Genomic DNA, 16,752 nt, shown 5'->3' with positions numbered 1-16,752 from the left:
ACCCATATGTATAGTTGGTCAAGGTTATGATGGTGCAAGAGCTATGAGCAGCCACATAAAAGGAGTTCAAACACTTATATAAGAGATGTGTACCCACAAGCTCTATATGTACATTGTAGCTTGCATTGTTTAAATCTTTGCATTTCTGACGGATGCTCTGTTCCATTAACAAGGCATTGCATTGGTGGCATTGAACGAGCGCATAATTTTTTTAATACCCTGAAGCAACAGGCAGCTTTAACAGCAGAGAATTAAGCAATCAAAACTGAAAGAACAAAAAAAGAAAAATTAAAGGGAATCTGTCCCACTTGTTGGATTGTGCGCCATTGTGCAGTAACAAGTTTTATAGAGCTTCTACACCTTTTGCTTTTATCTTTGGAAGAAATAAAAACATGGCTTGACACGAAAACAGCCACTAAAGCCCAGCTTCTCCAGAGTGCAAATACTGAAACGTTACTTTTTGGCCAGTCTTTCTGAGATTGATCACGCGTATTTTCTTTGACCTCGCCACTGAGCTTATATTTGCAGAAAGAAAATCTGGATCTTTCAACTACAATAAAATCTGCTATGGTTGTCACAAGGAAGCTAGAGAATATAAGAAGTAATGCAGAGGAAACACATTTTCTCATGTTTTTGAAAAAGTAAGTGATCTTTGTGTTGATTTGGATGTCCCAATTTCTAAGGAAAGGAAGGTATAGCGGTAGGTGAAAGGAGATAATGTCCCAGCGGATACCGATGGTCTCTTTTCATATTTTTCCTGGAAAGCACTATTTAAGCTTTTTATGACAAATTTGAAACTCACCAGAAAATATTAACACCCTTCCAGTTTTTATTAAATGATGATATAAACGATGAAGTCATTTCAGATGTTATGAAACTAGCAGATTTTTTGAGCTTGATGCTTCAAGATTACATAGGGAAACGATTCTTGGGCGAGAGAGAGTAAAAGGGAAAAAAAAACGAAAATTGCAATTGAAGCTTTACAATACTGCAACATTGATCTGCATTCACTGTCAAAAGTTAAGCACGGAGAAGAAAATGTGAATTTTCGAAAGCCAATTCAAACTGGAGAGGCTGCAACTCACTGCAGAGGTATCTAGAAGTATGCAAATAAGTTAGAGAACAGTCAATTACGGTTCCGTGCCGAGAAGTACGCAAAAAAGGCAGTCATTTCAGAAGGCAGCATTATGAAGGGTCACAGCAATTGCTTGTAAGTGCCAATAAAAGGGAGTTAGAGCTTTTAAACGATTTGTTTTCAAGACAGACTTGATTATTTGGCTTTCAGAAGACAAACGGAAGATTCTGAGTGATGGCGTACTGTCGGACACATTGGAGCAGGACAATAAATCCAAATGTTCCTCTTTTCTTTGGCATTCATCACTCTGTTATTTCACGATCACGAAAACAATTTCTAATGAGCCAAACAGCTCTCCGAAGACTTGTTATCAGTCGCCCAAGGGTTACAAACCCCACTGAAGCTCGGTATATTTCTGTTGTAGCCAAGTGGAACCGAAGAACGGCCTCTATACGTGTGACATCTATTGTTGCAGTGACCATTGGTAAGACGATATCTGCCACTACTGTTCGCAGAAGGCTACACATAATTGATCTGTACTCCTGGGTACCATGAGTTTGTGTTCCTCTCTCTGTCCAATCCAGAGGGGCACGATCAAAGTGGTGTCGCCAGTTGGACTGTCTGATTGAGCAGGACCGTCGCCATAGGGGGGGGGGGGTGAGGGGAGTGTTTCACCCTCCCAGAGATTTCACCCAGTCGGCAAAATCAGTTTAAGTCGTCATTTTCAATGTTTTGAATTTTTAAAGCTTTTATTGACTGAATTTTTAAAAAAAGTTAGCATTCTTTTCATATTTCATAGTTACAAATCTAACCTTTTGGGTACTTTCCACAAGAGAAAATAATGAGTAGGATCTTTATTTACATTTATTTTCTTTTTGCTCACATTACGTACAGCAAATGCGATCATTCGGCATTATTTCGCTTGACTCTTGAGCGTGCATCTTCAGGGCGCTTCTTTTACCAACTACATAAATACGGCACTGCCCACCAGAATCGGCATTTTTGACTCATTAGTTTCGGCATTCACGAAGTGGTTGATTTTTTAAAATATATGTAGTGCACATGTACACAGATTTATAATTATTAATAATAAGCATTGACGGGATAAAAGAAAATATGAAGAGATTGTGCAGGTATACCATGTTTGATTGTGCTTCATGTTCATTCTGATGAATTCATATCACAGACACGAACATTTTTTTTTGATCTGCTCACTATGACGATTGCTTACTTTGCGACTGCTCATTTTGCCGACACAATAAGCATCGATTCCCTCAGAAAACTCATCTAGAGTCGGCATTTTTGCTTTTTCAATTGAATCTAGATTTTAAATATTTGAGCACAACGTAATGTGTATCTTGACCATGCGTACATTTTCACATTTTAATGAAGAAAGAAAAATCAAAAACATGTATTATACTAATATAGTTTGCATAGGCATGTAGTGTATCTTGTGGTCACTGACAACTGTTCATCTGAAAGACATAATCAACTCGCGGACTGCTAATTTGCGCCGTATTCTCAATTTACCGACATTTACTTTGAACAAAATTTGATTTTGCAGACACTGATCCAGGGACGCATCGAACTTCAATTTTCGGGGAATTCTCAACTTGGGAGAAGTTTTCAATTTGCCAAATGATAAAATAAGGGAATGCAATACACACATGAGGCGAAGCGGGAAAATGAGGAATTTAAAAAATGCAATAATGTCTCAAAATTTGCCAAATAAGGACTTTTATGCTGAGGCCACAGGGTCAGTCAGCAATTTCAGCTAAAATCGGCAATTTTTATTTTTACAGTTAATTCTGAATTCACCATATCTTGGATAAAAGTATGCATAGTTACTTGGAAGTGTGGACAGAGTTTTTCCCTATTCTCACAAATTTGCAATGCAAAGCATAAATTCTAATGAGTGCTTATTCTTTAAAATCTAAAAAGAAAAAGAAACCTTAATATATTACTTAGAAATTACTCGGGAATCTGTATTACACATTAAGATTACCTAACTATGAGCAGTCGAGATGCACGTTTCAAACATTTTTTTAAAGATAATAATTTAGTACAGTATATAGAAACCCACGGAAATTCTCAGTTTAAAAATACAACTCGATTAATAAATATGATAGCTTCTGGCCGTCGACACATTTATGAAATTGTATCATCAATACAAACCACAGCAAAGTGGGAAACATACATGGGGGGCCGAAACGAAAGCAAATTAAAGTAGAGAGAAAGATAGTTAAAATATTACAACACAAAGTCACATTAGTACTTATAAGTGTTTGATTTTGAAACAAACTTCTGAATGCACATTGAGCGCCATTTACACTTTTTCTAGGCTAACAGGTAATTAAAAATTGCATTTTACTGGCTGGGGTTATGCCTATTTGTCGACAGGACATTTGTCCGTCAATTGTAGCACTCAGAAATGCCGCCGCCGCCGAGACAGCGTAATCGTGTGAGGGGTACATAAAGAGGACCCGTTTGACACTAGAAACACAGAAATGTCGAACCTTCTGGGTCTTTTCCACTGAAAACGTTTCTCTGGAACTGAACTGAGCTCGAGGAAAAATTAGGGAATTCCTAGATCAACTGTTTTTGAGTACTTTTAGTTTTAGACGGTTTGTCCGGAGCCCCGCTGTGTGAAATTTCCGCCAAAAAAAGAAATTGGTTACTGGCTTTGGCTGGAGCCTTGATGACAAGTGAAATTGAGTTTGATTTTCATTGCTAGTCGTATCAGGGAGTACAGCAGACGACTTGAATGACTATCCTAGAGTTATTTTGTTTATTCAGCACTGCACAAAAAATTTAGTTGAACTTTTGAATTTACTTCGCAAGTGAAAGAGCAATAATTCTTGTGGCAAGTAAGAAAAAATCTGAAAACACTTGATCTTAATTTGAGGAAAAAAAACTTATTGAAATGCAGCAGAAAAGGTATGATTATTTTAATATAATATTTTCAAAGCTTTATTTTGAGATAAATAAATACCTTTGTGCTGAACAGTAGAGTAAAAAATAAACAACGTCAGAAAAGCACAAATTCGCAGATTACCGCAGACACGTGTTTCGGCGTTACAGGGAACGCCTTTTTCATTGCAAAAAGTAATGAGCTTATGGATGAAAAGACTACTTTTTGCATTGAAAAAGGCGTACCCTGAAACGCCAAAACACGTGTCTGCAGTAATCTGCAAATTTGCGCTTTTCTGACGTTGTTTATTTCTTACTCTACTTTATTTTGAGCTTATCTTTTTTATAGATCTTCCATTAATTGAAAACTAAAAGCTGTAAATTAGATGCTGGCTGGGATGGAAAAATGGGTGTCTATTAGCCTGTTACATGTTCGCAGTGTTGAAAGTTAAAAAAAAAGAAAAGAAAAATAAAGAAAGAAAGAAAAAGAAAACAAATGAATGTTTTTTTTTTGCTGTAAAATTTCAGAAGAAAATTCAATCCTTAAAATATTACTTAGGAACACTCAAAAATGTTCATCATTAAAATTACCAAACTAAAGGCAGCTGAAATACGTTTCAAACACTTTTTTAACCATTAAGGAAAAAAAAAGTAGTCAGTGCGTTATGGAATCCCATATGACAACCTTCAGTTTTAAAAAAATGGATAAATAAACTGACATGACAGTTTTCCTCGGGGCAACCCGTACATTTATATTTCTATTTTTTTATAAATCACGATATCAACACGAAAATCAGAGTAAAGTGGAGAAAAGTAAGGACCGCCAAAATATGCTTCAAATAAAGGAAAATATTTAAAATTTTGCAATGAAAAGTCACACCAGTAGCTCTAACAGTAAAATAGTAAAGTTAAATAAAAGTTATCAATGGATTCAGGCATCCAAGATTCCTAATTTTTAAATAAAGTAGGAGAGGATTTCTCACTTTTTTTTCTTTTAATAAATATAATGAATTAGGGGAGTAGCATATTGGGAGGGAGAGACGGAGATGATCCCAGAACCTAACCATTTCCTTTTACCTCCTGGTACTCAAATGTAACCTAAAGTTGCGTTTCTAAAAAATGACTGCAGGGGCCAAATGACATCAACGAAGATCGTATGAAACTTCGGTTTTTGGTATTCAATTTCAGAAAGTTGTCGAGAGAGAGTCTCTGAATCTCGTTAACCAAAGATAGCCTACGATCGCATTTTTAAGACTTCAATTTTCAAAAATTTTCGAGAGAAATCACTTGATACACACCTTCTCCTAACATCACTAATGATCGTTTGACGTTTAAAACTATATGTTTAAAACTACAATTTGAAAAATTTCTGGGGAAATATTCCGATCCCCCTTTTTCAAATCCTGAGTCGTAGCCAAGATTCTGTTTCTTAGGGGGCCCACGTTCTTACCTCAAAGAGATTATCACATTAATTATTTTTCATTGAATCGCTAAATAGGCTTCATCATAAATTATGCAAATTATTGACTGCTGTTAATTATTAATTAATAATATAAAATACCAATACACTCCTATTTGTGTGAATCAAGGTATAAATAGCCTCAAAATCTATGCATGAGTAATATGATTAAAACTTAACTAGGAGACAGAAATACTGAAATGTTTTCACCTATAGTAATGTTAATAATTCACTTAAACTTGCTCAGAAAAAAATTTTAAACATTAAAAATTGAAATAGCTCTCATTTTTCTTTTTTTTTAGTTATTTATAAAGAAGACTTTGATTTCACTGTGTACTGACATCAGACAGAGTTAGACCATTTTGATGCTCTTGACCATCAACACTGCTCTTTAAATCGATCCTCATTCGTTTAAATGTCTAAATTGTACTTTCAACTGCTTCTATAGATGCTGGGGGGCTTGTAAAAAGAGCAGAATGCGGTTATTTGGGAAATTGACTAAAAAATCGTAATTTTAGGCTACATTTGGAAATGTGGAAAGAGGATATATATATATATATATATATATATATATATATATATATATATATATATATTTGTGCGCGCGTATCTATCTGTCGGCAAAAAGGCAGGAGTCAGTCGGCGAAATCAGTTTCAACACCCCCCCAACACAATGTACTTGGCGACGGCCCTGTGATTGAGGCAATGTTATGTCCACAGATGAGTCAAGATTTGCTCTGAAACCTGATGACAGGCATGTAAGCATCTGAAGAGAACAAGGGAATTGTTATCGGCACCAGAACACCACTGAATATCATGCATTCCGAGGTGGAGGTATCATGGTCTGGGCAGGGATTTTTTTGGGTTATCGAAACGACCTGCACATCTACGTGCGAGGTTCTGTGATGGCTATACGATATCGGAATGAAGTCCTAGACTCCACTGTGAGATTATATCCTGCAGCAGTGGGTGCTGCTTTCGTTTTAATTGGCAATAATGAGCGTCCCCATAGAACTTCCTTCGTTGATGACTACCTGGAGAGAGAATATATCGCGTATGGATTGGCCATTCTTCGCCCAATCTTTATCCCATTGAAAATTTTTGGGGTGCCCTTGGCCATGCTGTATGTACACATTTCCCACCTGTAGTCACTATCACAGAGTTGGAAACAGCTGTACAGGAGGAATGGCGACTCTGTGGTGGCTGATTACCTTATAAAATGCATGGTTAACTTTGTATGCTGATGAGGGGTTCTCACATACCCTATTAAAGTCAGTTTTTGTTGTTTGTTTGAATTCAAACAATATTTTGTAAATGATCCTATTATGACGTCATCTTTTAATTTATGAAAATGTACTATTGTTTTCATCTCTGCACATATTTCTTTGTTTTGCTCATCGCATAAAGATATTTGCTACTTTCCTGTTGCATTTCATATCATTCTAAGCAGTACTTCTAATTTTTTTCACATTTTACCTCTCTGTGCTTAACTTTTGGCAGTGAGTGTACTTCCAACAATAAAGTCCCTTCTGATCATTTTCGCCACAATTCCTCTCATTACATGTACCCCTGAAAAGTCATTTTCCTCTTTAAAATTATTGAAAACATATTTGAGAAACAAAACTTGAGAAGAGCGTTTGCATGGACTGGCTATGACTTACATCCATGATAGAATTCCTAATAGTTCTTAATGAGCTTGCACAAAAGTCACGGCGACTACATATTTCTTTGTAACCACCGAATGATATTTGCAACTGGTTTCCCTTGTCCTCATAAAGATTCATTTCTTATCACACAATTTCCAAAAAATCCATTCATAAAGAACTCATGGCTGTATTTTGCATATTTTCCTTTGCACTTTTACTTTATTTTTTACATTTACATCTTACGCTTTTTTTTTAGACTATACCATTTTATCTTTTCATATATTTATATCACTCTAGTGAATTATATTTCACTTTATTTAATATTGCCTTGAATATCATAACTTCTTTATATTTCTTGTTTTGGAAGTAATTCTATTACGGTTGTTGTTAATTTGTTTGTCTTTGACAGAAAGCAGTGGAATCAATTAGCTGTGTGTTGCTCTAGCATAAATATAAAATGTTAATTACATGCAAATAAACAGGAGTAGGATATTTCTACTGTCCGCCTCTGAGAAGTTGAGCTATGGCCTTGAGCAAGTCCATTTCTTTCAAGGGAGAGCAATCAGTCAGAAGAGGAATCGTTAGCTGCAGAGTTAACCCAGGTAGCATTAACTCATCGGATTTTGCTCGGCCGATCATCGACTCCTCCTAAACTCATCGCGTAATGCAAGCTGATATCGTTGCGATCAGAATCCGAGAACGGTTTTCGATGAGCTGTTTTTTATCGGAAAACTATATCGTTACGATCAAATTTTCCGATGAAAATTTGCCGAGCTGCATTTCATCGGAAAAAGAGATCGTAACGATCGAATTTTCCGATGAAAATTTGCCGAGCTGCATTTCATCGGAAAAAGAGATCGTAACGATCAAATTTTCCGATGAAAATTTGTCGAGCTACATTTCATCGGAAAAAGAGATCGTAACGATCAAATTTTCCGATGAAAATTTTCCGAGCGAAATTTCATCGAAAAACGAAATCGTAACGATCAAGTTTTCCGATGAAAATTTGCTGAGCTACATTTCATCGGAAAAAGAGATCGTAACGATCAAATTTTCCGATGAAAATTTGCCGAGTTACATTTCATCTTAAAAAAAGTAGGTCGTTTAAATTTTCCGATAAAATTTTTCCCAATCTAAAATTTTTGGAAATCTCCCAACTGTTAAAATAGAATAAGTTTTATTATTCGAATATCTGACTATTGATCAAACGTAAGGCTATACGGATCAACATTCAAGTTTGAGAATCGGAGGAAAAATGACTGAGACTTTGACTCCGAATCCGACTCCTGGATTTTGGTAGGGTTTACTCCAATTTGCTGCAAAATCAATTCAACTTTAACTCCACGATTCCAACGCCGATTACCTCACTGGAATTGCGAACAAAATGAGACTCCGGCTCTTGAATGATTTCTCTCTATCTCCAAAACAATTCCACTCCGTTCAATTTAACTCCCAAAATTACCGACTCTTCACTAGCTAGCGCCATAAGTATATTCACTGAATAAAATTCTCACTTTCCGTTCAGAAATCTGTCATGGCCTTGCCACCATGGCGCCACAAATGATTTTCCATTTAATACATTATTTTCCGCCTTGAAGCGAGCATAACTTGTCTAGTGGTTAGCATATGAATCTCGTATTCCAGAGGTCTAGGGTTCGATTCCCGGCTAGAGCGACATTAGTGTTACATTAATAATTAATTAAAGAAGTTATTAAAAAAAATAATATATATTAAGTAATTCCCAAATGACGTCATCCGAAAATACCCCTCCTGCAAGTTTTCTTCCCACTGTTAATTTTTTTTCCTCCTGCTTGTCCCTATATCGTAGTTGTTACTACTTCTCATCGTATTTTCATCCTAAATTCATCGCTTCGGAACGACACTGCTCGTATATTGCTCCAAATCTCATCGGTATAGGGAGCAAAATTCATCGGATTCCGATGATCGGATTCTACTATTGCCGATGAGACATATTGGAGCAATTTCCGATGAAAACTCATCGGAACCCGATCATCGGCCGATCAAAGTTTGATCGGATTTCGATGAACGGCCGATCATCGGCCGATGAGTTGATGCTACTCGGGAAGCTACCATTAAGCCTTTTGAACTTCAGCCATTTTTCCTCACCCCTATTTCAACAAATGGAATCATTTAATCGGCTGGCAAGTGGAGCTCAACTCGCCAGAGGCGGACAGTATATAGTCAATTTAGTTTCGTGAGCACTACTCTTAGAGACAGCACTATTTAGAGATCATTCAAGTGTCTAAAGTTGGAATCCAGAAATGTTGTAAACGATGGAGCAAAATTTTAGAAATAATAGTTCTGTTTCCAGGAAAGAGATATAATTCCTCTACCAATTAAGACCTAAATTTCTTTTGAAGTAAAACACGTGTTAAATTTTGTTACCTTCTCATACTATTTTTTCTTCTTAAAAAAATTCCTACAATCACAAGGTTTTGGGAGGGGCCTCAAGCGTTTTAGAGCAATTGACCTAAAACTTTGATTCTTTTTGTTTCAAATTATCAATTTTATTCAACTTCAATTAACAAATTATCGACTATGCAATTTAAAAAGTTGAGCCATGGGTCTCTAGCTTGTACCTTAAACTACACCACATGGACTATTACTACAGCCATATCACCAAGTTATTGACTCATCGCACACAGAGTTATTGACACTGAAACTTGAATTTTTTTTGAAAATCAGCAACTTTTAGACCATTTAACTACTAAAGCAATAAGTAACCCATGTTATTTTCAGTTTTTCTGTGTGGTATATTATGGTGAGTAATTCATTTCAAGGGTCACTCACGGCTTTAGCAGATCTCTGGACACAAAGATGCAAAATAAAAGTTTAAAAAATAGCATTTTCAATTGACCTTTGCCCTCAAAACTAAGAGTGAGCCACCAAATTATTCATGTTAGCATGTACCTAGTATCAAGTAGTATCCACATTTTAAAGAAATGGCATGGGACACTCATTGCTTTTGGAGTAAAACAATCATATATTCATTACCATATAATTCTGACCTTAAACTTTGACCTCTAACGATAACAAGTTAACACATCCTGAAAATTTCAGTGAAATTGAAAGTGTCGGCTATCATGCTCCCGTACTTTGTCGAGCATTGAAAAAAATAACTCTTAGATGTAATATAATTTTAAAGGAAATTCCTTAAAGGTGCTCATTACCGGCATGCCTGGTGCCCCTTTTGGGTGACAGCAGGGTTTTCGCTACGGTTGCATTTTTCGCAAAAAGCAAAAACACTATCTCAATTGTACAAGTAAAGCAAAGCATGTTCGCTTTTTTGCACAAACAAAAAATAAATATTAAAAAAATATATATAATCCAAGAGAGGAAGCAGCATGATAATAGTCAACTTAATCATTTTTAAATCTTAAGCCAAGATTTAAAAATTACTATTAAGTCAACAATACTTAGTCTTTCGGCATTATGCCCCCTCTCAATAATTGCATTCTTAGGAGGAGGGGAGTGCAACATTCTAAAAACCAAACATGTGGGGTTTTTCTTTCTTTTTTTTTTTTTTTTAAACCTTTAAAAAAATAGCTGCTGTACTTATTTCCTTAAGGATGCCATAGAGATGAAATAAGAATTTTATTTTTAACTGGAGATGAAACACACTGAGGCATTTAGAAAGATATGAGAATACATATCACACTTCAGCATTTTGCTAAAACTTTTCCCACAAATTTAGCTTTAATACTCAAGAAGTTTTGAACCTAGCTAAAACCGTGGGTGATAGGCATAATTTCAGGGAAGCAATCTAGTTCCTTCTTTCTATTTTTTCGAAAGGATTCAGTCCTTGTGATCTGGATGAAACAAAGAATGGTTCGCAATTTACAAACTTGAGAAATTTTTTGACTCTTAGAAAAATTAATGGTATATTATTGAACAGCATAAAATGCGTAGAAAGAAAAACATTTTAGGAAATTGAGCAAAAAATCATTCAAGTTCTAAGGAAAGAAAATGTGAATAGGAGAATGCATGCAACTTTTTGGATCGAAAGTTTAATCAGATTAAACTTTTGATTCAAATAGTTGCGTGTATCTTCGATTTAATTAATTGAATGAATATAAATCTGACTCTATATACATATTTAGGAACATTGAGAGAAAAAATATAAAAACTAATAATTATTACTTGAGCTATGTATTCTTCTGCAATTCTGTACGCCCATTCTTTACATGCATTCAATGGCCGAGCAGGATTAGAAACATCAGCACATTTGATAAGAATTCTTTTCACTAGGACAATATTTTCAGGAGTAGACATGGCAGAAAGATCAGGTGATGATGGTTGTGCCTAACAACGTGATGGATAAAAATAATAAATAGGATTCATTGCATAAAGTGCACACTATGTGCTATGCAATTCTAAATAAATAAAAAGAAATACTTAGTTGTAAGCAGATTATACAAAAAATAAGAAAATTCAATGCAAAATAAAGCAACAAAGCAAAACACTACGCTATTTAGTTTAATTAAAAAAGAGCTCTTTTTTTGAGATACTTCCAAACTTTGAAATGCAAAAGTAAGATGAAAGGGATTCAAGTTCAATCACGTTCATTGAAACCATCACGTTTGTTTGATCAATCATTCACATTAATTCTGTTAATCATGTCAATTAATAAAGCTATTCGATCAATCAATAAATCTCAGTTATTAAATAAATCAATCAAGTTCTTTTAATTAATCAACCAATTTTTCTTGTGGAGTTACATACAATCGATTACGATACCAATGTTTTCACTCTGATGTATTAGGTTTGATTTCCTTTAAGATTGATGCTCTGCATTTAAGGGTTTTTTTTTTTTTTTTTTTGATGAAATGAATAAATTTGATGATTCATTACATCAATGTATCTATACCATTGGTGTTTTGTCCTAGATGTTGCATCTCTAACACTCAATATTGTAGGTAACAGTGAACTAACAAAAAGGATTGTTAATTTTTCTGCAGTATAAGTCTACTTCTGTCCATAGCAATCAATAGAGAACTCTTTCCAATGCGGTAGATGTCACAATAATAAACTAATAATGAAGTTTTCAGGATAATTGCAAATATATGACATTTTTGACATTTTAAGTTTTTTTTGGTTTAGTTATAAAACATCAATATTGAAAAAACACTGAATGCAAAACATCGATGTTAGAAAACACATCAACCTTAACATTGATGTTTTAACAAAACAATTGATTCTTCAAAAACATAGACATTAATGCTGCACTACTAGAATACACCAAATTTTTAGAGAAAGATATTGCGTAACTTAAATTAAAATGTAGAAAATAGATACTGAAATTTTCGGTATATGCCCAGCGATACTTATGTGGCTAAAAATTAAGTTTTCTGAAGTGTGGCGATTATGATCGCTGTTTCATTATCATTTGGCCATTCTTCCCTTCCTTCTCTAAATCATTAGCGCAAGTGTAAATCAGACGTTCAAGGAAAGAAAAAAAAACTGGTTTCAAACATTTTAGGCTTGTTTTCACTACACTTGTTATTTTACAATCCTTTCACTACAAAAATTATACATAATCAACTAAAATGTTCCAGACAGGGAAAACCATTTTTTCTCTGAAAAACTTCATTTTGCTTACTACTGTTTCTGATGTCATTATTTTGCATTAAAATTTTTGTTATTTACTTAAAGATTTGGAAAACACAAATTTAAAAAAGTATTCAACGTACTGATTTCAGTTTTGGGACGTAGAAAAGATTTAATACAGTGAAACCCCAATTTTGTGTTTTGCAAGGGACTGGGAAATACATAGAAAAGAAAACTCAAATAGAAAAAAACAAGGTAGTAAAGATGACTCTTTCAAAAGGCATATCTATGTTTTACAAAAAGAACATTATTGAACATAACATTTTAGATCATTTTGACACATTTAGTACTGAATCTGAGTAAGATAAAAATATAAAGTATCGGCGCACATAGCTCAAAACTATCTGCAGGAATGAAAATCAAATGGAAAATGTAGTGGGTAGGTAACATTTTTAGTAAGAAAATGCCTTTTGCTTTCAATCATGTGAAAGCAGTAATGAACATTTTTCGTTAATTTATCTTCAAATTTTGAAGATAATCAGTGTTTAATATGGATATTATTAACAATTTTCAGCCATTGCACATATCTACAGCAAATGTATCCGCACACAGCGTGTGTCTATATTACCTAGCTATGCTGGGCGTTTAAGTTGAAAATGATCTGTAATAGTTGATTATTTTTTAGTCATTGAATTCAAAGTAAATGCAGCATCTTCCAGGAAATACTTTGCAAGTTCTTTTTTCCTGGTCTTTATGAGAAAGAAAATAGTCTTTCACTATTTATAAGCTCTTCGATGCAATACTGAAAGAAAGGCCGGGCTGTGCTTCCAGTTCTACACATTGCTTACTAAAGAAAAAACACCCCTTTTTACTTCTGAGGGAAAGTGTAAAATGCAGGAAATTCACAAATGACAAACTTACAATCCGGGTTAAATTAACATTATTGGTATTGGTATATGGAAAAACTGGGACCTGATGAAAAAATCTGAAATGTGAGGAAAATAAATTTGGGGGATGGAAAATCTGGGTTTCACTGTATGTAGTTTGCACATTGGTTTTATTTAGACAACTACAGGTTTGGAAAAAAAAAGATAAAGCAAAATTTGAAATAACTCACTGATGATTCCATTTCATCTTCAGCTTCAACAGATTTTGTGAAAACATTTACGAATTTGGACAAATGCTCAAAATGCTTGGTCATTTCTGTTGCCAGCACCATGTCAATAATAGATCTTCTTACTTCTTTATACGTTTCTTTGTTGAGATTTTGCAAAATGTTGACTTTTTCATTGGATACGGTTAACTTGAAAGCTAATGCTGAGTGATGGCTTTCAAGAACAGACCTAAAAAGAGGGGAAACTTGATCAGTGAAGGAACAGAGAATAATACAACTGAAGCGGTGAGAATCAAGGAATGAAAGCATACATTTTCAAGTTTTGAGTCAAATATGTGGCAAAATTCAAACCTCAGGTAGGGTTTCATTGGATTTTTTTTTTTTTAAATTAAGCTGCATACCATCTTTTGCCACAAACCAGATGAGAGTTTCTCATTTGTACAAGTTATTTCTAAATTTTGAACTTTAACACTTACATCCCTTTACTTCCAGGTGCTTCAACTGTGCTTAATTCTATTTTTAGTTAAAATAAAACTTCTTTACATCTTGTACCTACACTGTGTGCAGGCTCAACGAAAAGCCATGTTAGCCTAGTTGCAAATTAGGGGCCCATCCTATGAGGGGGCTCAGCTTGGAATCAAAGTAGTATAAATTTGACTAGTTTTATGGAAGGAAGGAGGGGGGTCGGTGACCAAAATGACAAGGGGCCCGCTTTAGATCCCGGTGGCCCAGTCTACAGTGGCGGATTGGTTGAAAAAAATCGGCCTTGGCATTAGGAGATGTAGTGGCCCCATAGTCTTATAGATATTAAATTTTACCTAATGATTGGGATATCACTTAAATATGAGGAAATTATTCTTAACAACTAAATATGTTTTATTTAAACAAAATTTAACAGATAGAAACACCTCTGTGCTTTAATGGTGAACAAATAATTGATACAGTATTAGCTAAACCTTATTTTGGGGGAAAATTGTGATTGTAATTGTCCATTTAAGTATTTTTATAATGCCCGGAACTTGATTGAATATTTCCGTAATGATAACACTGCTTCACACTAGTATGTCCTTTTCTGCAGTCATAACAAATAACTGAATTTCCCTGTTTTGTGAAACTGATCTAGCAATCTTCATGGGTGAAAGACTAGGGCCGTCTTAGAACGTGATGGGTTCCTCGACACAAACATACATTACTGGTACCTGTCATAAACATTCCCTTTTTTATACTACCATACCCTGACGACCCACAGACTCAATACAAGGTCAAAAACCTGGTGAGAGAGGTCAGGTACGAGTTTGGAGTACGAGTTTAATTTTTTTTTCAAACGCATGTATCAATACAAAGAGAGAGAGAGTGGATTTAGCTTTCTGGCTTCTGGGAGTCATTAAAGTATTAGCAATATAAACTTAATGGAAAGATTAACATAAATGAGTCTGAAATTGAGGGTCCAAGGGGCCTCTCCCCTGGAAAATTTTTCGAAATTTTAGTCTTAAAAACTCAATTTTAGACAATATTTGGAGCGTAGGTTCAGGGTTTCTCCTGCTGCAATTTTTCGGAAGTGGAAATCCAAAAACAGAATTTTAAATTATCTTCGAGTATATGCTCTGAAGAGCAGTTCTGGGGGCTCTCCTCTGAAATTTAAAAAAAAATATTAGTTTTAAAAACGCAGTTTTAGAAGATCTTTAGTGATTTTAAGTCGAGATAGATTCCGAGGCCATCCACCAGAAAATTTTCAAATTGAAGTCTTAAAAGCCTTTTTTGGTAAAGACTAGGGCACCGGCAGTTACTCGAAAGTTAAGTACCAAAAACGAAATTTTTGCTGACCTTCAGTGATGTTAGGAAAAGGAGTTTTCAGGAGGCTCACCCCGTAAAATTTTCGAAATTGAAGTACTAAAAACGTTATTTAAAACTTTCTTCATTGATGATGTCGAGAGGAGGGGACGGGGCACTTTCCCAGAAATTTTTTAATGCTGTTAATTTTAAAAACACAGTTTTAGACCATCTTTGGGAATGTCAAAAAAATGGGAGAGGTTCGAGTGCTTAGTGCTTTTCTCCAGCAAATTTTCGAAACTGGAATTCCATGTTATGGCAGGAGTGGATTCGGCTGTTCTCTTATGAAGTTATTCAAAATTGAAGCAAAAAAATTTAAATTTTACATGATTTTCGATGATATTAGGAGGGGGGGAGGTTCTGGGGACCACCGGAATTCTTTTGACATTGGTTTTTATCAACTTTTCCTTTTAAACTGAGGAGCCCGAAACCGTGAGTTTGTACAGCGTACAGAATACTTAGTTTCGTCAAAAAATGTTTGAAACTCACATTTTGGCGGCCTTCGGCCTTTGATTTGATAATCTTAATAATGTAGAGTCTTTCATGCTCTTAAATGGTATTTTAAAATTGCATTTTTTAAAAATAATATCACGGAAAAAAATATTTTGTCACTTTTATTCCAATTGTTATAAACAGGGTCGCCGAGAGTTAAAGGGGGGAAAAATGACATAGGTCAATTTTTTTCACAGGCCCCCTTCTACACCTTTCACCATTAGGATATTTTACACTCTGCACGAGTTCAATTCCGAGCCGGGCCCCTATTCTCCAACTAAGCTGACATGACCTCACGTCAGCCCTTGTTGTGAGTTGCATTATAGAGCAATTTGAATTGTCATTTTATAAATAAAAGCGTCAAAGAAACCAAAAGTATTTTAACTTTTTACGACCGCTAAGGTTTCCCTCTTTTTTTTTACTTTATTCATTTATTTTTTAATATACCACTAAAAATATATTGGCAGCCCCAGGGCCCGAGTAACTAAAAGTAAGGCTCTAGGCCCACATTAATTTGGAGGCCCCCTGAAGACTATACAGTGTTTGATTTACATTTTTAAAGCACAAATTTTTTTTCCCCGTTGGGCCCCCTCATAATCCTGACCAAGGAGATTTGTTACTGGCAAAATGATTAAAAATTCCCCTTTAAAGAAGTTTT

At 34.9% G+C, this 16,752-nt stretch overlaps 1 protein-coding gene across 1 annotated transcript in view; it reads right to left on the bottom strand.

The window, feature by feature from the left end:
• LOC129224738 (high affinity cAMP-specific and IBMX-insensitive 3',5'-cyclic phosphodiesterase 8B-like) overlaps positions 1-16,752 on the bottom strand; it is a 209,831-nt gene that overhangs the window by 34,183 nt on the left and 158,896 nt on the right. The window contains exons 17-18 of the mRNA XM_054859286.1: positions 13,776-14,001; positions 11,252-11,413 (exon numbers count right to left, since the gene is read on the bottom strand). Of these exons, the coding sequence (XP_054715261.1) occupies positions 11,252-11,413; positions 13,776-14,001 (388 nt within the window). The remainder of the gene's footprint in view (positions 1-11,251; positions 11,414-13,775; positions 14,002-16,752) is intronic.

This window comes from Uloborus diversus, chromosome 6, assembly GCF_026930045.1.
Source record: "Uloborus diversus isolate 005 chromosome 6, Udiv.v.3.1, whole genome shotgun sequence".
NCBI lineage: Eukaryota > Metazoa > Arthropoda > Arachnida > Araneae > Uloboridae > Uloborus > Uloborus diversus.
The sequence above is the reverse complement of the archived record's forward strand: the minus strand, read 5'-3'. Positions and strand labels throughout refer to the sequence as shown.